We start from the raw sequence: 19,434 nt of genomic DNA on the forward strand, positions 1-19,434 counted from the left end.
TCAATGGGTACATCACATTTTTTATAGCCTTTATCTTTGTTTAAATCTAACATCTAAAATTATGATGATTTGAAGTATGCATTATTGTGTATCTGTGACTCACCCCCAGTGTAGTGCTCTGCCTGTTGTAGCCTGCAAAGTGCAGAATGCTTTCTGTGGCCATTGCCAGGCCTGTGTGCTGACTGAGACCTGACACCCAAATCTGATGTTTGTTCAGGTACTCCTGCATGAAAATTACCAGAAAACATTAACCTCATAAAGTATTTTTGTAAAGTCAACCTTGACTTGATTATTCTGGCAAAAAAAAAAAAAATTCCATTCACTTTATTAAATCTGTCAGTCATCCATAAAACAAGAAACCTACCTGTAGGTGGGACTTGGTGACTGAAGGGGCCCATTTCATTGCTTCTTTTAAGATCTCACCACAGCGTGCTGCAAAGTCCTTAACGATGCTCTGCAATGAAATGCAAATGTAAAACTTATTCATCAAGAACATGAGCAAATATTTTCACTAAATGGGTACAGAAATTAGCTTCACTCTTTAACTTATTTCAGCACAGTGTATCATATTGTCAAAAACGCATATGTGTGCCAGTTACCACAAACTATTCACATTATTTTTTGTTATAAAACATACTCTGAGCATTCACACTAAAATCAATACATAATACTACGCTGCCCTCTAGTGTCCAAATATGGTTTCACAAGTCGGACTCACCTCTCGAGCTTCATGTGTGTCCGGAACAGTAATCCTGTAAGGTGTGTCTGGAATGTCATAGTAAGGTTGATCCTTGTGAATGTCCTAAATAAAGAACAAGGAAATGTATCCTTTATTATATAACTTCAAACATTTAAACCATTACAACTTTTGGGCTGGGAGTCAAAAATTACTTCTTAACACATTAAGTGAAAATAACGCCCTGTAATGCAAGTTAGCGCTCACCTTTTCACGCCACAGAGCAGAAACGAAAAACAAAAAGCAAGTATACTTGCATATTTTTTTAATAGTTGCTATTTTTATTCAATGAATTCTGCATGAAAACTCCTGCTGTGTGTAAAAAATTACTGTTATAAGTTTTTACTTAAACCTCAAGATTAGTGCCTCCATAAGTTGTTAAAATGCTATTTGACTGTTATATATTTAATTGCAAAAAAAATAAAATAAAAAAATAAAAAAATCAGTGAACAAATTTCTGCCTGTTCTTTTAATTTATTTCAAAAGTTCAAACTGCACAATTTTTCCATTCAATACATTAAAAAATTTGGGAAATGTCCTTGTTTTGTGTCCGGACTTTATACTAAGTAGTGTTGGTAAAACCTGCCCAACTGAGAACAACAGCTTTCAACAATCATCACATTGAGGGATATTTTTCTCCATCAGCTCTTAGTGAATACTTACAGCATTTAAAGACAGAGAGAGTGTCTGCAAAATATCCAACATGGTCTTTAGGACTTTACCACTCCACAGAAGATGAGGGAAGCTTTTAAGGGACACAAAAATTAGCTGAGGCAATTATTTATTAAAAATCTGAGCATATATACAGTCCGTCGACTCACGTTTCAGCCAGACCAGAGAGGTATTTGTCTGCCACCCTGCGTATTCTCTTGTGAGTGTGGTTGAAGTTGACCAATAAGAACTGAGCGTGTCGCTCCAGCTCCTCTTCATGTTCTTTAGTTTTTGGCTAAAACAAGAAAAATGCAAAAATCCCAAATCCATAATCCCAAACTGAAGAATTAAGTCTTTGCCGGTTCAGAGATTACATTCATCTACCTTTTCAGCCATCATCTGGAGGAAGACATCAAATACCTTATCACCCACACAAATGATGCACTGCAGCATTCCTATAGGAAAAACATTGAGTATAGGAAGGTAATCATAAACAATAAATAATATGTGAATTAAAGTGGTTTAAGCCCTCACCAGATTTATCTTTTTGGATGGCTTTGTCCTCAAAGTACCGAAACATCACTTGGAACCTGTCAGCATCATTGGATCGGGACATCCTGACAGTAAAAGTGTAAGAAAACTATCAAAGAACTGCACATACCAATTTTAATATATCATGGAACAGACATGTCAGGTGTAAAGGCAGATGAGCTGACCTCATGTATTCTAATCGGTAGACAGAGAGCAGGTAGGTGGACATGGCAAAGTCGAGCTTGTTGATGAGGACAGCGCCTTCAGGAGAAGGGTCGAGCAGATTGATGATGGTGGATCGCAGTTCACTCAACTCAGCCTAGAAGACAGAAATTCACAATCTAACAACCTGCTGCTGCAATTTAATCAAATTTAGAGCATGTAGCTGTTTAAGAGTGTACCGGCGTCACTGTGTCATTTTTCAGAGCTGAGTTGTACTGCAGCTCAGAACGAAGAGGTTCTCCACTTGGGAAGGTAAGGAGAGGAGATTTTGTGGCGATTTCACACACGCCTTCGTACCACTCTTCTGGCCAAAGCCCTGAAAACACAGCACATCAAATATGTATATATATATATCAATAAACTAATGAAATAGACCTACATTGACTAAACATATATCCATGACACAGTAGTTCTGACAACCACCTTTAGCTACAGTAAATTCAAGTCCCATCTCCTGTATGACCTCAGTCTGTCGTGTCATCATGGAAGAGTTTTGGCCCACAATTCTTTCATAGATTGCTTTGTTTTTTTCTGCACAGGTTTTTTAATCCAAACACATATTTTCAATCAAACTGAGGCTTACAAATTGAGTGGGTCTTTGTAATATGTCGATTTTGGTCTTCTTTTGCCTATATTTTTTTCTAAATAAGCTGCTCTGTTAGCTTATTTATCAGTAAGCTAACAGAGCTTAACAGGTCAAGGATCCGTCATTAACAGGATCCTTGACCTGTTAATGACTGGGGCCGATCTTCAGCTGTCAGAGAGATGGCTTCACATCTGACACTAGAATACTTGTGATTAACTCTTCATATGGTTTTGGCAACTTATGGCCAATAAAGCAAGCCAAAATCTAAAATTGTAAGTGCCAACTCTTTTTATTTTAGGTCCTTGAGAAGCGCTGCAGTTTTGCAAAGATGATGAATGCAATAGGAGTCAATCTCCTGCTCACCTGATCCTTCCGCAGCAAAACCCATGACCACAGAGTACAACCAGAAGTCCCTGAAAAGCTTCTGGAGACGGGGCTTGGCCTCCTTTATCGGTGGAAGTCGCCTGGTCAACTGTAAGTTTGAAAAAAATAATTAAAAAATGATGACAAATAGAGGATAATTACTACTCCAGAGGAATACATTTAACTCTTTCCAATGCAAACAGCTAAATTAGTTGTTACATGCAAGAAACAAGTCAAAGAAAGACCTATGAATTAGACAAAAAGTTTTAAAAGGACATGTTAGCATAGAGGAAATTAATTAATTACTAATTAATCAGAATAAACATTTTTTAACAAAGGAGATGAACTGTGAAGAGTTAAAGGTTTTAGTCAGTCAGCGGACTTTTTGGACTGTTTGATCTGGTCTATTTGTTCAAGAGAAGCACACATCAAAGTTCAGTTTTGAATTCTTCGTCCTACAAACAAAATCAGCACAGAACTTCCCACCAGTCACAGTAAAGGTAAGACACTTTACAGACTGCTAATTTACACAGAAATCCTTGGCTTTTTATCTTGTTCTTTAGTAGAATCTATTTGTCAAATCGCTGAAACATTTTGCTGTAAATGTTTTATTTGGTCTGCGTTCAGGATGTGGGTGTTCACCGTCATTTCTGTGGTGTGTCTGCTGGCCAGTCCGTCCCTGGCCGGCATTAAAGAGCTCAGTTCCCACTTCAATGACCCAAATCCAAACCCTAGGGGCTTAGAGCCAGGTAGTCCAGTGGATGTCGAGGCCATTCCTTTGGACTTCCACAAAGAAAACACCATCACCAATGACCTCGTTTTTGATGGCTTTGAGGATGAAGATTATATTGACTTTGATAAGATCCTGGCCGCAGGGAGTGATGATTACATGTAAGTTTCAGGGGATTTGTTTGTGTTTGATAACTTATTGAAAATAACTTTAATAATGGGGCATACACAATCTTAAAGTAGTATATTTTAGGACATAAATTCCAGTTTAATTTATTTTGAAACATGCATTATGAATTTAATAATTTACAGTGAGGGGGATGAGATTGACGAGATAGCCACACCGGCCCCAGACATTGATGTTTTTGCCGAGTCATCCGACCCGAAGATTCGCCGAGCCAGACTTCTACGGCTCTTCCATGGTCATTCTCGCCTTCAGCGCCTCAACATGGTGAACGCCCGCTTTGGCTTTAATCTCTACAGAAGTATCCGTAACGACGTCAACCAGACTGACAACATCCTGCTGGCACCTGCTGGGATCTCCATCGCCATGGGGATGATGTCTTTAGGTGCTGGATCTGAAACTCACCAGCAGATCTACAAAGCCTTGGGATTCGCAGAGTTTGTCAATGCTAGTCATCACTACGACAACACAACAGTCCATAAGCTGTTCAGGAAGTTGACGCACAGGCTTTTCAGGAGGAACTTTGGCTACACGCTCCGGTCTGTCAATGACGTCTACCTTAAAAAAAATGTGTCAGTAAAAGAAACCTTCCGCACCGAAACGAAGGCCTATTATTTTGCCGAGCCACAGTCAGTAGACTTCAGAGAGCCAGCATTCCTGAAGAAGGCCAACCACCGCATTGAAAAACTAACCAAAGGGTTGATCAAGGAGCCGCTGAAGAGTGTGGATCCAAATATGGTGCTGATGCTACTTAACTACCTGTACTTCAAAGGTGAGAGAAATAAAATTTTACAATGAAGTAATGTCAATGCATAAATGTCAATGACAGTCTTTGGTCCTTGTATAAACAGGGACGTGGGAGCAGAAATTCCCGAAAGAAATGACTTACTACCGAAACTTTAGAGTTAATGACAAAACAAACGTACGCGTGCCGATGATGATGAACAAGGGGAACTACCTGGCTGCTGCCGACCATGAGCTGGAGTGTGACATCCTGCAGGTGGGTGGCTTTATACAAATTAGAGCTGAACAATATCAGGAGAATTGAGGTAATTAGTTGAGTATTCCAAGGATAACAATTAACCCATGTTTTTCTCACCACTCTCTTTCCTCTCCATTATCATGAGGTCATGTTAAGATGATCCCACCATTTTCCACAAGCTTTAGCCTTTTAGCCAAAATCTAGATCAGGTGTTGGTGTAAAGGACAGTGGGACTTCATCTGACTGAGCTCATAAATCGAGTCACTGCGTATGAATGCAGGATGTCTGAAGTTATAGCCTACCAATTATTGCATCCAGGAAATTTTTTGCATTGTAATATTACATATGTTTTCACTCAGTAAGTCAGAAAACAAAATCTTTAGAAGTGAGATGCTAAAACTGAGGTGTGATGTGGCAAATCAAAGATGAAGCAACAACTCCACTTCTCAAGAATTATTAGATTTTTGTCCTTAAAATTGGAAGAGATCCAACAAGGAAAAAAAGTCTGGAGAAGCAAAGTTTTTTTTCCAAACTCATCCAGACCTAAGAAACATTAAAAGCAAATTTCAGAATTTTCAGGACTGCATAGGGACTCCTACATCAATAAATATCCAATCAAGTAAAATCAATAAATAACTTCCTAGTAAAGACGTCTCCTTCAGCAAGAATCAAAAGCGGGTGAAAACAAATGGCTTTTCATCAGGAATTTTAAAATGACTGAATCAGAGTAAACCAACTTGTCAAAATCAAGTTAGTTTTAAGTCTGAATCCAGGAGGGTTCAACAGTAACTGCTTTGTTGTTCTTAAATTAAATGGGCTGGAGGACAATGTAGGGAGACTAGTTTTTCTCACCTGTTAAAGGGTACTGTAGGCATAGTTTGTAGACTGATGCATTCATGATAACTGATTGCCCTGAATAGTTATTACAATGACAATGGAGATTGAATATTTTGTGCAGCTCTAATCTTTACATTCAACAAGAATATCAGACAAGCACACAAAATAATCTATAATAAACTAACCAGCATATAAACCTTCTTATCTGCAGCTTCCATACACAGGAAACATCAGCATGCTCATTGCTTTGCCAAGAAAGATCACTGGCATGAGGACGCTGGAGCAGCAGATTTCACCAACTGTTGTCAACAAGTGGCTCAAGAACATGACAAACAGGTCGGTCACAAGCAAATATTTAAAGTGACCGTATTTGCCGTTTACATAGCAGTCTGTCATTGCATTTACTGTTACACAAATGGACAGAAAGAAATAGTTGTGATGCTGAGTAATCACTGCAATAGGGACTTACTGGAAATGCAAGAAAACATTTAAATTAAGCACCTGCAAAAACTTCTTTAACAGTATGAACGTTCAATAGAAATGCCTATTCGCAATAAATAAGCTGTTATCAGCATATGCAGCAAAGACATGCAAAAGACAGAAAGATGAATTATTATACTAGTAAAACTGTCTATATCTTCAGCAACAGGGTAAATATCAGCAAGGTAACACAATATTTACTCTTGCTGAGTAATAAACTTTTCAGTGGAAATGGTGCAGATTAAGTTGTGCTTAATTGTGACGACAGCATCCTTTGTCTCTGCTAGGACTCGTGAAGTCTCGTTACCTCGCTTCAAACTGGAGCAAAACTATGACCTGATTGAAAATCTGAAGGAGATGGGACTCACTGACATTTTCAAGGAGAGTGGAGATTTCAGTGGAATGACTTCAGAAAAAGTTGCCTTGAACTGGGTGAGTAAAGCAGAGCATTGCCAACATCTTTTTATATTGTGAAATATTTAATGGTGTTATTGCAGCTGAAGCACCAGGGAACCATCACTGTGAATGAGGAGGGAACAGAAGCTGCTGCCCTAACTCAAGTGGGGTTCATGCCGCTCTCCTCTCAGATTCGGTTCACAGTGGATCATCCGTTCCTGTTCCTGATCTACGAGCACCGCACAGACTGCCTTGTGTTCATTGGCCGGGTGGTAAACCCCTCACAGAGCTGATCATCTGAACAATTTGAAACAACTTCTCAGGAGTCTCTTTTCTTTTTTTAAAACAATTTAAACTCAGAATGGACACTCAAACTTCTTCAAATTGCTCAAAGTACGAAGTCTGTTTAATTGGCTCACTGAACGCTTGTTATCTGTCTGTTAATGTTTTATAATTTACAAGGTGGGTGGAGAAGTGTGCAGACATTATTATGTCACTGTAGATACTCTAATGCTGTACCAGGGTGATTTCAAAGAAAATGTAACAACACCACAGCTGGCGAGATAATAAAATACATAAAACCAAATCAGAAAAGTGAATAAAATCTGTTTTTGTTGAAATTCTTCTTAAATGAAGAAAAGTGTCTAAATGTGGTTTAATAACTTACTTTGAACTACCAGACAACTCCTGAGATTAACATAATGACAAAGTACTATTAGATATAAACATATTTAGTAGGTCAGTTTGTAATACTAAAACACAAAGAACGCATCAGATTGAATGTTCTTACAGAACTTTAATATTGCATCCGGTCGCAACAACGTCTTACACATGCAATTTGTGTTCATAATCCTCAAAATATCAATGTTTTTATTACCTGGGCAGAGGCTGCTCTGCTCACAATTTGTTTGCCTCAGTCTTACTCAAGTAATTATCTCCTATATATATTTTTTTATTTTCCCCCATTTAGATATTCATAAAGCTTGAAAATAATATGTATTTAATCATAAATCTTAACATTAATTCCTTTCTAAACTTTTGATGTTAACTGATTTTTGACACCTTGAATTTAAAACGGCTGCAGTCATGAGATTGATGTTGATGTTTATTGTTTTTGATTTTTTCTATTTTTCTTATTCTTTATGTAAAAGTTAAATACTTTTACTTTGGGAATTAAGTTAAAACAATTTGAATACCAACCGTCTCTAAGCACTTACTTACCACAGCTATGACTGGAATAAGAACTCCAAGGTTTCCAGCACTACTGGATGCCTATGGAGAGAAAAAAAATTATTAACATAAAAATGCAATGTGTATTTTCCTTTTTATGCTTGGATGCTGGGGCAGTGGTGAACACACCTTCAGTGCTGTTCCCTTGTCAGAGGCCCTTTCACTTGCTCTTTTTCCTTCCAGTCCCAGTTGGACAAAAAGCTCTAAAAGGTTCACCAGCAGCTCATCCACCAGTTGCTCCCCCTGGAGGTTGGCTGCGATGTTTGCTAAAGCATTGATCACAGCCAGAGAGCAATGCCTTGAAGGGAAAAAGGTTGGCTAGATGAAAAAATGCCTGAGAATATGCTAAAGTCTACATGAACATAAATTATTTAGGGCTAAAATTATAAACTGCCCCTTAGTTAAAAACATAAAGAAGTTATTGTTTCAAGTTTCTTAAGAGGCCAAAGAAGATGTTTAAGGGCAAATTATAAACCTACAACTTGAGAATTTAAAAGTAAAAAAATAAGCTTTTCCCTCATTAAAATCACAATATACAATTTTATCTAGTTTTCTTTTTTCTTTTTTTTTTTTTTTTACATTTTCTTACACAATACCTAAACTGAAAGACCTCTGCATTTAGAGGACAAGTAGGTGGTGGAAAATTAAAGTATTTCATTTAAAGAGAAGGACAAACAGTTCTCCTGTCAGAGACTATAAACCTTGGATGACGGCAAAGCCTTGAAATATAATCCTTGACATTTTTTGTGGAAATTTCATTTGTAGTACTTTACACTGAGATGGGTCTGTTATAGCTGACTGGGGAATTTTTAGTATCCAACACATTGGCAAATAAAATCTGATTCTAAAATATTAGAAACATCATAAGAATATATTTCTTTGATGTATCCTGACCTGTAACCATGATCTCTGTAGTCTTTGGTGGCTGAGTAAACCACAGAACTGGCTTTCACGCTAATCTGCTGAAACAGATTCCACACCTCCTGGTAGATGTACAGCTAGAAGAAAAGAAGACCAGAGATAACATGCTAATCAGTGAACTGCAGTTCTATTTTAAACTCCTAAATGTAGTTCATCACAATCAACACTGGCTGGTTGTCACAAGATAGCCTATTAAAGACCAACTGATGTGTCACATATTCAACGCAGAGGGTGAATGATTCGATAACACCCACCAGATGCACAGGAATAGCAATACTCAAGTCCATCTTGTGGCAATATATAATCTTCCTCCTCTGCCGCCAAACACATACATTTAAGCTCTATGCACTTTTACATTAATCAATCTAAACTTTTATATTCTCTCTAATCCTAAATAGATTAAATCTGGTGCAGAGTTGTGCGATCACTATGGGCTCACATTCCCTGTGATGACCATGCAGCCCAGTTGGTCTATGATGAGCACATCCAGCTGGGACGGAGGCTGGCAGAACTTTTGTTGAAGGATTTGTAAGATGTGCTCCATGACTTTAGGAGTGTCTCTGAGAGCGACTGCAATATGACCCAGCGCTTTGATGGTATGCTCTGGAATTAGATGAGCGTCCCTAAGAGAGGCAAAAGTTATATTTTTAAAACCATTCCTCTGAGTCACCTTCATTTGAATGTCTTCTGGGAGGCTAAACCAGATTTCCTAAACTTCCTGCTAGAAATGCAGCTCACCTATCCTTCTCCTGTGAAATGTACAGACGGTTGGAGAGACTTGCTAAAAAGGCCTCTACGATCACGTTGTCCAATGTCAAGCCGGCTTGGAGACATCTGAGGAAGAAGAACAAACAGAGTGAACACTGACAAAAAAACCTCAGAAGTTCAACTCTCAGATGTGCCTGGTGTGTTTTCATTTTACCTGCAGATGTTGTCGATGGAAATGTCTCTGAGCTGCTCGTACATGGAGGGCTGGTCTCTCTTATTTGTGAACGTGTTGATGGTTGACTGACAATACTCATTTGTCACATTTATCCTAATTTCTCCTGTGCCTAAAGAAAACAATGGGTGTTAAATGTAAGAGGTAAACTATCAGAAACCAAGCTGTGCAGACAGGACAGGCAAAATAAAATCTGTAACTTGAAATGCACTGAATCTGTAACTGTTCAGCTCAACATTAAAACTGACTGATGCTGTCTGTATGTCAATGTGTAAATAGTCAGACTAATTTGTCCTATTCGCTTTCAGCCAAGATTACTTTTGTATTTTATAAACTGGACCTCTAAAGCTTTTAGTGTGTTGTTTTATGCTAAGCACAGAAATATTATACAGGGCTCTCCTGACCTAAATTCCATAAATAAATATGTAATTTTGCTGTATTGTAGTAGCATAATCTGACACAAAAACTGTAAGATCCAACTTTTAAATTTTCATCAAAAACATCTCAATAAATAAATCTTATGGGAGGAATTTTTAATCTATAAATTACTTTTCACAGTTGATCAGTGAGTTTAGAAACTGTAAATTAGTAATCCATTTCTTCCTGTTTTCCTGAGGTATAGATATGATGCAGCACCAAGGCACATTTCACCTAGACACTCTTCAGAAGAGAAAACACTAGAAAAACAATAGTATTCAGGGAAGAAGGGTAGGTTTTAATCTTATTAAGTCAGGAAATGGCAGTAACTAAATAGTTACTTGCCTAAATTTGCCTGCAGCAAACGTCAGAGTAATAATTAAAAGTTTAAAATGACTGAAACAAGACGAGTAAAACTGGATGAAAACCCAAGTTTGTTTTTCTGCCACAAACGGTGCGAAGGATGGAGAGAGGTTAAATAACAACCTGTCTGGGACTTTCAGCAAAAAAGTGGCATCTTGGAGTTCACCTTGTTTCCACCATAACTATATGACAATGTACAGACCAAAAATGTGTCTGGGAGGCATGCCAGAAAACATCCTTTTCTGTCCTTCCATTGCAATTACAAACATAATGTTAACTTAACACTAATAGGTTTTAATTAGGTCTATGGTGAAATGATATTAAGATTTTTGGCTATTCAGGAGCAACACTCCGGTGGCCTCTGAGTAAAACACAAAATAATTTTGTAAAGAATAATAGTACAGAGGTAGTGTGTTTCCCCTCTAAAGATCTTAGGAATCCTGTTAAAAAGACATGACATTATGAAGTCTTTGAAATACCAGGACATTTTAAACAAAACAACTGGTGTACAGAAAACTTAAAATGTGTTGCATTTTGATTCTTTTTGCAAGATATTGATCTAAACAATATCCAAATCAACACATAACAAAAGTCATTACAATTAGGTGTTTTGTTTTCTGTAGTATTTTTTTACCCAAATGAATAAATATACATTAACTAAGAATTTAATTTTTCAAAAACCTTCATAGTATTTTTGTATATACAGCTTAACGCTACATTTATATGAAGGCATCTTACACCAGAGCTGCCAATAATTACTGTAAATTTCAATATCAGTTAACCAAACATTAATCCTCAAAAGTCTGAGGTCAGGAAGAAGCTGCTGGGTGCATCTGAAACAGTCTGTGTGTACGGCGTGTACCTGTGCTGGGTTGGCTGTGATATTTGTAGAGCTTAATAAGAACGGGGGAAGGAACGACCAGAAAATCCTTCAGACAATTCGATGCAGAGTGGGCAACAACTGGAAACCTTTCACAAAGACGTCCAAGACCCTGGCAGAGTGGACAAGAGAAACCAAAGCAATGTAAATGACGAGCCCTCAGTCAATGACCAGTACTTTGTGTGCCATATTCCTCTTACTCTGTATGTTTTTTGTCTACATACAAACCTGCAAGCAACAAATGAGCAGGGGCATGTGAGCAATAACAATTTTGCTAGAAGTTTTTGACTGAAGCTTTTCTGACAGTTTGTTGCACAAATTCTCAGCTCCTGGAAAGAGAAAAAACAGCCAAAGTGACACAACTAGAAGAAATAAAACTATCCTCTGATAGTGGAGTTCTGCTCCAACAGATTACCTTGCTCATCTTTGATGGCCCACACCATGAGATCCACACAGGCAGCATTGGCTTGGCATCGAAGCTTGAGCGGGCTCTGTTCCCCAGGCAACCCTGCCGTATCGTGAAGTACCCGCTGCATCTCCGACTGGCTGCTGGTAAACTGCTCCAGGACAAAGTCGTGTACTTCCCGCACAAATGCAGACTCCAAGGCTGGAAATACAACATGGCAGCTTGATACAATAGTAAATGTACCACTAAATAGCTTTAGTACATAAAAAGAATGTGTTACCTTTCAAGTTGTACAGTGTGTCTCGCAGCATTTTGAACACACACACATACAGGGGGTCACTGAAGGTTTTGTAATAGAGGTTGATTCCAACATTAGACTTTAAGAGTGAAAAAGGAAGAAAGCAATGAATAACTTATTCCACAGATAGAAAGTGATATTTATATTTGCACTCTGCTAATATTCTAAACAAATTGCTTTTATCTAATCACCTCTTTAACTTTGGTCATAGTGGTGTCCAGAGTCTTCAATAAAGAGTCGGAAACAAAGTTTTTCACCTGTAAATCAACAAGATTTGCTTAAATTTGCAGAATGGAAATCAGCAGAAGCAAATGTAAAAAATAAAAATAAAAAAAGCTACTGCACCATTCTGAGGAGCTCTTGGAGCAGATGAAGGGGAACCTCCACCTCATTTTCGCTGGCATCCATGAAAAGAGGAGACATTGAGAAACTGGAGCTGACTGTAGTGAAATAGTAGTCAGGCTCAACTGATCTGCTGTCTGGAACAGCAACTGTGGAAAAAAAAAAACCAGAAGCATAAAAATATTAGTAGGAACAATAAAGGTAAGCATTAAATAAATAATATAAAAAAAGAAATAGTAATTACAAATGTAAATGTATTTATTAAAGGCATTTCTGTTAAACAGTTTTCTCTCAGTAGATATTATAAATACTTACATAAACCCCACAGCTCATAAACAAAGTGCATTGCAAAAGTATTTAAACCCCTTAAACCTTTTCAAAACCTGTCCCAAATGTTTCAAATGACTCAAGTGGACTTTATACAAGCTAATACCGCTTTTTATATTTTTATTTGGGAAAAAACATATTCCTTCCACATCCCAATTAAACAATACTTTGTGTGAGTCTGTCATATATATATATATATGTAATAAAATACAGTTGAACTTAAAGACAAATTAAATGTAGGGTTGGGCAATAAATCAATAATTATATATCTATATTTATTGATCCATATCTATATAGATATGGATCTATATCTATATATATGTATATATAGATATACATATATCTATATTGATATATGTATATCTATATAGATATAGACGGATATGAAACGCTCATATCGTGATACATTTTTCAGCCGTATTGCTCAGCCCTAGTTCAAAAGTTATGAATAATTTTGCAGAAGGAAAGTATTCAAGATGAATTGAGATTCTTAACTTTTACCTTCTAAGTTATGTAGGCTACGAGTCGTGGAAGAGCAAGGTGACTGGCCTGCTGGGTCTGTGAGAGTCTATCACAAAGCAAATTAAAAGACACTTAATAAATCAAAACAATTTAAGTCGTTTATGAATTAAACAATTCAACCTTTAACAGTTATCAAGTCACACAGGATACAAGAATGCTAAAGCTGTGCAAACACGTTAAACTTTTTGAAAACAAAGTTTTTTGTGAATATTACCAACTTTCTATCACAACGCACACCAACCTGTATAGAGGAATCCAAGCTGCACGCTGAGCGTCTGCACACATTGTTGCCCTGAACCACTGACAGCAGTGCAGACGGCATAATAGAACGAAAGTCGTTGAAGGATCTGCGTCGCACGCTTTCATTTTCCTCTGTGGGGCAGCGGATCTGAGGCAAATCTTTGCAGAACAACTTAGACAGCAGGGCTTCTTCTGATTGGCTGTAGCGGCCAAAGGCTCGAATCATGCCTAGTAGACTGGGGACAATGTACCTGCACAGGAAAACTGCAAAAAACAAGGGTACCCTAAAGCTTGGTTTTTCAGAGACACTATCTAACAAATTGTTGTTTTTGGAACTTGTGTATGTACCTTTGTCATGATTATCAGGGTTTTTGACTATATCCTGAAATACCCCCATGACTTCCAGTATTGTGCTTAAGATCTGCAGAGAAGGTAACAAATAATATGTTAGAACTTGCAAAAATTTTAACCTTGAGTCAAAAATTATAAACAACAACTTCATTTTGAACTGACATCAAGTCGGGACCCGGGGTCTCTCTGAGCCACATCTGATAAAATTGTTACTAGACAAAAACTGAAGTTTTCTGCAACTGGGAGAAAATCTGAAAAGCAAGAAGGGGAAACAAAAAAGTCATAAATATACATTGTACATAAAAATCAACAAGATTAAAAAACAGAAAGAAAATTATTAATATGATGGGTGAATAAAAGTCCTTAAAAGGAGACAGTTTCTAGCTGTTCAGAACACTAGCAGCCAGATATATTTCAGAATATATTGTACATGCAGAAATGATGCTTAACAAACAAATAACAGCAGCAACATATGTCTTACTAGAGAAACTTCAAGTCATCTAGTCTGATCTTACATACAGTACGACATGATGGTATAAAGAAACCCATAAATGACCACAGAACCACTTGTTTTAATGGAGTGCTGTTCCCACCTACTCCCAAACTCTGTTCTATTTTCTGTCCTTCCTCCATTCAAAACTCAGAAATCTAACTAGAAGGTTATTTTCCCTCTTATAGTTCTGATCACTTTTGTTTTTCAGATTAAATAAAACTCAATTCATACCTGCTATGAAGCCGTTTTGTGCCTGAATGGAAACCCACGTAGTTAATAATTTACTCATAGTCCACCATAGATCATATTATCTACTAATATGAAGTCACCGAGTTATTTTGATTTGATTGGAAGTCTGTCATCTGTCATAATAAAACAAGTGTTGAGCTCTTTCTGAAATGTTATGGCCATAACTCACTGAAATACTTACCTGCCAACAATAATAGACTGACTGAAATAGCTTACACACATATGCAATCTGTAAATCTTATCTGCCATTATTTATCTTGTATTATAAACTTACTAATGCATATATAATCCATTCCCTAACATTCTTGTATAATCTTTGAATATAGCTCCCATATTTATATTTAGTCTTGTACACCTGTAAATAAATATTTATATCCTGTTTAGCACTTCTGGATAGATGCAAACTACATTTCGTTGCTTGTACTTGTGACAGTGCAATGACAATAAAGTTGAATTCTATTCTATTCTAAAGTGTACAAAATAGTTTATTTACAGGTTTAAAATGGAAGTGGGCTGCAACAAAATGATGATGCATAGGTACAAACTGAGTCATAGGTAGCCAGTAGTGGGTGGACTTCAACTTTAACCAGCCGTCATCAGACACATTAAGATCACTACCTGGATCACAGTCTTCTAAAAGGAGTTCTACTTCTACTTGTAAAACAAAAATGTTCTCTTGGTGCACTGCTGTAGCGTGTAAAAAGAGGTTACCGTAAATGAAAGGTAAGAGGATTTCACATACCTTTCTCTTTCTTTCCCAACCCTTCTTCGATCCACTGGACCCGTGGAAGGCCTTTCAATAGGCTCAGCAAGTAGGGAACAACCATGTCTTTGTGCTGTGGGAGAAAAGCAAATCATTACACATCACAAACAAACGCACAAGGGAGTACCTTAGTTTACCAAGAAAGTTCTGACAGCTCATGTTTATGAGGCAGGCTTAAAATCTAACATCCGATCTGGGATCTATACCAGTATTTAAACAACATTAAGGTGAAAGTTAAGCTATCACTTCTGTACACTCCCAGAATAAGGAAGAGTGTCTCAGTGTGATGGATTTAGAGGCTTATAGGGTCAGCTGAATGTCTAATTACCTTCTTAAAAAGATTATGAGAATAAGCTTATAAAAGTGATATGCATAATGTGGAGTCTTGTGAGAAAGTAGAAGCCAGAAGTTGACTGATAGTTAAACGTTAAAGTGAATGAATTTTTTTAAAACAAAACATAAAAACAACATAAAATATAAAGTATTACTTTTTTGTATTAGATTACCAGTTGTGTTATTTGGGGTTCACCTTGCTAAAAAGTACCAATATTTTTTGTACTTTAAATGTCTTCACAATAAAATGAATATCGCTTCATGTCTGAAAGGACTGAAACATGCTGCTTATGGACCTACTGGTTTAGATACAAGGCCTGAACACAAAATGAAACTGCTCTGTTAAGGCAACGCTGACCAACACCTACCTGTAGGCCAGACTCCACCAGAAACACAGCAAGTGCAATAACTGCATCTCTGCGCCGCATGTCTAAAGTGAACACGCCACGCATTTCTACTGGACACATACATTGCAGCTTCTGGACCTAAAAGAGAACAACAAATTAATTTAAAATTAAAACCTACACCACCTGACCACAAACAGCAATACAAGAGAACAAGGAAAGTTGGAAAGTCCAGAAGTTTTATAATACGTTTTGTCATTTGTGATAAAAAAAAAATAGAAGACAAAAGGACGCAGGAATATAAAAACTTGCATGACTGTGATTGTGGATCATTTTAAAAAAAATGAAGAACAGAAGTAGAGAGTAAGTACTGAGGCTCGGTGAGCCGGAAGCTCGGCTGAAAATAGGTGAAGCTTTGTATGAGAAAGTGCTTAGGCACCCCTGAATGGCTGCCACGGGAGATTCAAGGATTTCTCAAACAGGCATGAAAGAATCAAAGCAACACTCCAGGCATGTTTTTTTATTGAGGAAACAGCATTATAACATGGTGTAAAGCCCAAAAAAGTCATTTTTACACAATACCTACCCTTTAAATGTGCAGGACAGGACTTCAAACAGAACTCGATCATTAAAACAAGATCTTGGTGAAAATTCAAAACCTTGGACATGATACTGCATGAGCTACTCGAAAGAATGCTAGGGTGGAGTATTTAATAACCAAACAAAAATATAAGATTATGAGTGTTCTTTTTGTGTAGTAAGACTAAAGTTGATATCAAACCTAATAATTTATCATCAAAGCAGACATCTTCATAGTGTGGAGTTCTTTCTGTGTCCAATATTTTTTTCCTCTAAAGTTGCAGTGTTTGGTTAAAATTCTTATTTTTCAATGATTGTATAATTTTTGCAATATTAGAAACTGAGCAATTAACTGCAAGAAAACTTTCATATCTTGTGCTTTCTAAGAAGACACAACCTAAACTGCCTTATCTATAGCCTTATCTGTTTAGCATATCAGCTTAAATACATATCCACTCTAAAGTTTACAAACACTCATCATCAGCATGACTAATATATATCATTTGAGCTTTTAGTGATATATTTAAACTTTTATTTTCTCTGATCGAATAATTACACAAGACACAACTTCTAATAATTGTGAAAATGACAATTGAATGCTCAAGTTCAAAAGCTTAGAAGTAATAAAGACTCAAACACACTTTTGATTAATATTTCAATAAACTTTTTGCTAGTCAAAGGGAAATCACATGCTTTTACCAACATGTTTCCAGAATAATCCTGGCAAGATAATTACACACAACTCGTGGTAGAAAGAAGTGCCTACTATAAAATAGACAGCTGAACTTTGTAGCCCACAGGGACAAGCAAATTTATTTATGTGGGAAACATTTTATGACTCAATGAGAAAAAGATTACGCTATTTGGCAACAATAACAAGAGGGATGTTTTGAACAGCTATGGTGAGGCTTTTAAAGCTAGGACCAGATAACATTAAGTGAGTAGAATCCCCTTGACTTTGTAGAATATACTTACCGTAGATATTGTGAGATACAGAAAATCAAAATATCTAATTGTGATCTATTATTTCTGATAGGAAGTGTGGTCAAATATCCAGTCAAAATTGATAAAGATGTGAGTGTGTCTATGTATCCAGCTTGTATGTATTCTGATCGAAATCTCCAACAAAATTTTACCCTGTGCATCTTATGCTCGATTTGAAAATTCACTTTGTTGTGCAATGATTTCAATCTACAAGGTGAAAACTTACTTAATTTAGTATGACATCAGACACATTAAATGTGTAAACGTGTCACTGGAACTCGAAGCTGAATAAGAAAATAGTTTAATTGACAACGATTGGACTCCTGCCTCAACATGTTGGACTTATTTTACTACTTGAAAGAAAAAATATATAGATAAAGGTCGATATTTGATCTCCTATAAAGAACAGGTCAGTAATTGTATAAGGAGTGAGCTCTCGTCAATGATCTGTAAACCTGTTTGACTGCAGCGTTCATCTAGTCGGACTACTCTGCCAGTGTGATGCAGTAAATAACAGCTCACCAGCACCGACAGTATTTTCATCTACATCCCACCCCTTCTCAAACATTACATAAAAATAAAAACAAGGAAACCCCGCATAGTTACTCATAATCACCGACGCTTACAGAACCGTCAAATATTAGCTTTGCTGACAGGTCTGTGGTCAAAATAAAAAGACACCGCCTGTGCGGAAGCGAAACCCTGAACACCAACGCTGATCTGACCAACTCGATTAACTAACGTTCGTTTTTCTTTTCTCTCACCTTTTCCAAAGTGGCAGGTCTGTGGGCAGCGAGCGAGCGGGCCAGAGACAGCACTGTGTTAAAATAAAAACCTCTCGAACTGCCTCCCACCAAAGCCATGTTTACGTCTCTACATGAAAGCCTGCGGAATGAATTCGCCACTGAGAGGAGTCCGCCGAACAGCGGCTACTAGCGCTGGGGAAGCCGCAGTACGGCAGCTCAGTACGGACAAACCCAGCCGCAAGTGCCAGCTGTTTAATGATTTGATTAATTTGTGCAAATTACGCAAAAATAATAATAAAAATAAAAAAATAAAATTAAAAAAAACGTAAAAAAAAAACAATAAAGAAGGTAATGTAAAAAATGTAGTTTTTACAGGCAAAATAAATTAACAAAACATTATTATTTTATTATCTTTAGTAGTAGTACTAGTAGTAGTAGTAGGAGGAGGAGGAGTAGCACCGCTGAATGTGTTTTATTGTTCATGTCTTGCATGTTTCACCAACTATCTAATATCTAATACAACATAAAACATTGTAAAAATGTTGCTTTTCTTATTTTCAGATAGTTCACATTTAATTTGTCATATTTATTAAGATGGAATATGCATTCTGGTCTGCTTGTCTTTTTCTTTTTTTCTTTTTTTACTTATTTTTATTGCCAATAGAATCATTATTTTGAAGACCTGTAAGTACACGTTTTCTTGTTTAATGTTGTGCTTTAAATCTTAATTTAAATGTCACATGGACAAGAGATTTTAATATTAATCTGAACACAGAGCCACAATTGAATGACATTAATTACCAGTAATACCTTTTCTATTTTTCTTGCCACTTTTTAACGTAATGTACCACAAATATCAATACGGAATATGTTAAAAGTTTTTTTCTTTATCTTTATTTAAAAACCTAGAAATAGGCGACTTTAAAAAAAATCATTTGTTTTTACTTAACAGGCCATGTGTTTGTGGGGATAAAATGGCTGGGTCGTAAAGGTTGCAAACCCCTGACCT

The 19,434-nt window shown here is 36.8% G+C and overlaps 2 protein-coding genes across 3 annotated transcripts in view; one reads left to right on the forward strand and one right to left on the reverse strand.

The window, feature by feature from the left end:
• LOC122828815 (phosphatidylinositol 4-kinase alpha-like) overlaps nucleotides 1-18,643 on the reverse strand; it is a 32,269-nt gene extending 13,626 nt beyond the window's left edge. For both annotated transcript variants that reach the window (XM_044112740.1, XM_044112739.1), the window contains exons 1-29: nucleotides 18,444-18,643; nucleotides 16,141-16,257; nucleotides 15,419-15,512; nucleotides 14,097-14,185; nucleotides 13,932-14,004; nucleotides 13,585-13,847; nucleotides 13,323-13,389; nucleotides 12,498-12,643; nucleotides 12,344-12,409; nucleotides 12,135-12,231; nucleotides 11,864-12,055; nucleotides 11,677-11,777; nucleotides 11,431-11,560; nucleotides 9,771-9,900; nucleotides 9,587-9,682; nucleotides 9,288-9,471; nucleotides 8,822-8,925; nucleotides 8,057-8,225; nucleotides 7,919-7,969; nucleotides 3,090-3,198; nucleotides 2,320-2,456; nucleotides 2,104-2,237; nucleotides 1,922-2,004; nucleotides 1,772-1,842; nucleotides 1,558-1,682; nucleotides 1,400-1,481; nucleotides 719-802; nucleotides 365-454; nucleotides 104-223 (exon numbers count right to left, since the gene is read on the reverse strand). In XM_044112740.1, coding sequence (XP_043968675.1) covers nucleotides 104-223; nucleotides 365-454; nucleotides 719-802; nucleotides 1,400-1,481; nucleotides 1,558-1,682; nucleotides 1,772-1,842; nucleotides 1,922-2,004; nucleotides 2,104-2,237; nucleotides 2,320-2,456; nucleotides 3,090-3,198; nucleotides 7,919-7,969; nucleotides 8,057-8,225; nucleotides 8,822-8,925; nucleotides 9,288-9,471; nucleotides 9,587-9,682; nucleotides 9,771-9,900; nucleotides 11,431-11,560; nucleotides 11,677-11,777; nucleotides 11,864-12,055; nucleotides 12,135-12,231; nucleotides 12,344-12,409; nucleotides 12,498-12,643; nucleotides 13,323-13,389; nucleotides 13,585-13,847; nucleotides 13,932-14,004; nucleotides 14,097-14,185; nucleotides 15,419-15,512; nucleotides 16,141-16,257; nucleotides 18,444-18,542 — 3,303 coding nt within the window. In that variant the 5' untranslated portion in view covers nucleotides 18,543-18,643. The remainder of the gene's footprint in view (nucleotides 1-103; nucleotides 224-364; nucleotides 455-718; nucleotides 803-1,399; nucleotides 1,482-1,557; nucleotides 1,683-1,771; nucleotides 1,843-1,921; nucleotides 2,005-2,103; nucleotides 2,238-2,319; nucleotides 2,457-3,089; nucleotides 3,199-7,918; nucleotides 7,970-8,056; nucleotides 8,226-8,821; nucleotides 8,926-9,287; nucleotides 9,472-9,586; nucleotides 9,683-9,770; nucleotides 9,901-11,430; nucleotides 11,561-11,676; nucleotides 11,778-11,863; nucleotides 12,056-12,134; nucleotides 12,232-12,343; nucleotides 12,410-12,497; nucleotides 12,644-13,322; nucleotides 13,390-13,584; nucleotides 13,848-13,931; nucleotides 14,005-14,096; nucleotides 14,186-15,418; nucleotides 15,513-16,140; nucleotides 16,258-18,443) is intronic.
• On the forward strand, nucleotides 3,193-7,283 carry serpind1 (serpin peptidase inhibitor, clade D (heparin cofactor), member 1). Its single transcript, XM_044112743.1, has 7 exons — nucleotides 3,193-3,589; nucleotides 3,717-3,980; nucleotides 4,131-4,774; nucleotides 4,854-5,002; nucleotides 6,033-6,157; nucleotides 6,589-6,733; nucleotides 6,799-7,283. Exons 2-7 carry the CDS (start codon nucleotides 3,718-3,720, stop codon nucleotides 6,988-6,990), a joined length of 1,518 nt encoding a protein of 505 aa, XP_043968678.1. The 5' UTR covers nucleotides 3,193-3,589; nucleotide 3,717; the 3' UTR covers nucleotides 6,991-7,283.
• Nucleotides 18,644-19,434: the final 791 nt, after the last annotated feature.

This window comes from Gambusia affinis, linkage group LG03 (assembly GCF_019740435.1).
Source record: "Gambusia affinis linkage group LG03, SWU_Gaff_1.0, whole genome shotgun sequence".
NCBI classification, from domain to species: Eukaryota; Metazoa; Chordata; class Actinopteri; order Cyprinodontiformes; family Poeciliidae; genus Gambusia; species Gambusia affinis.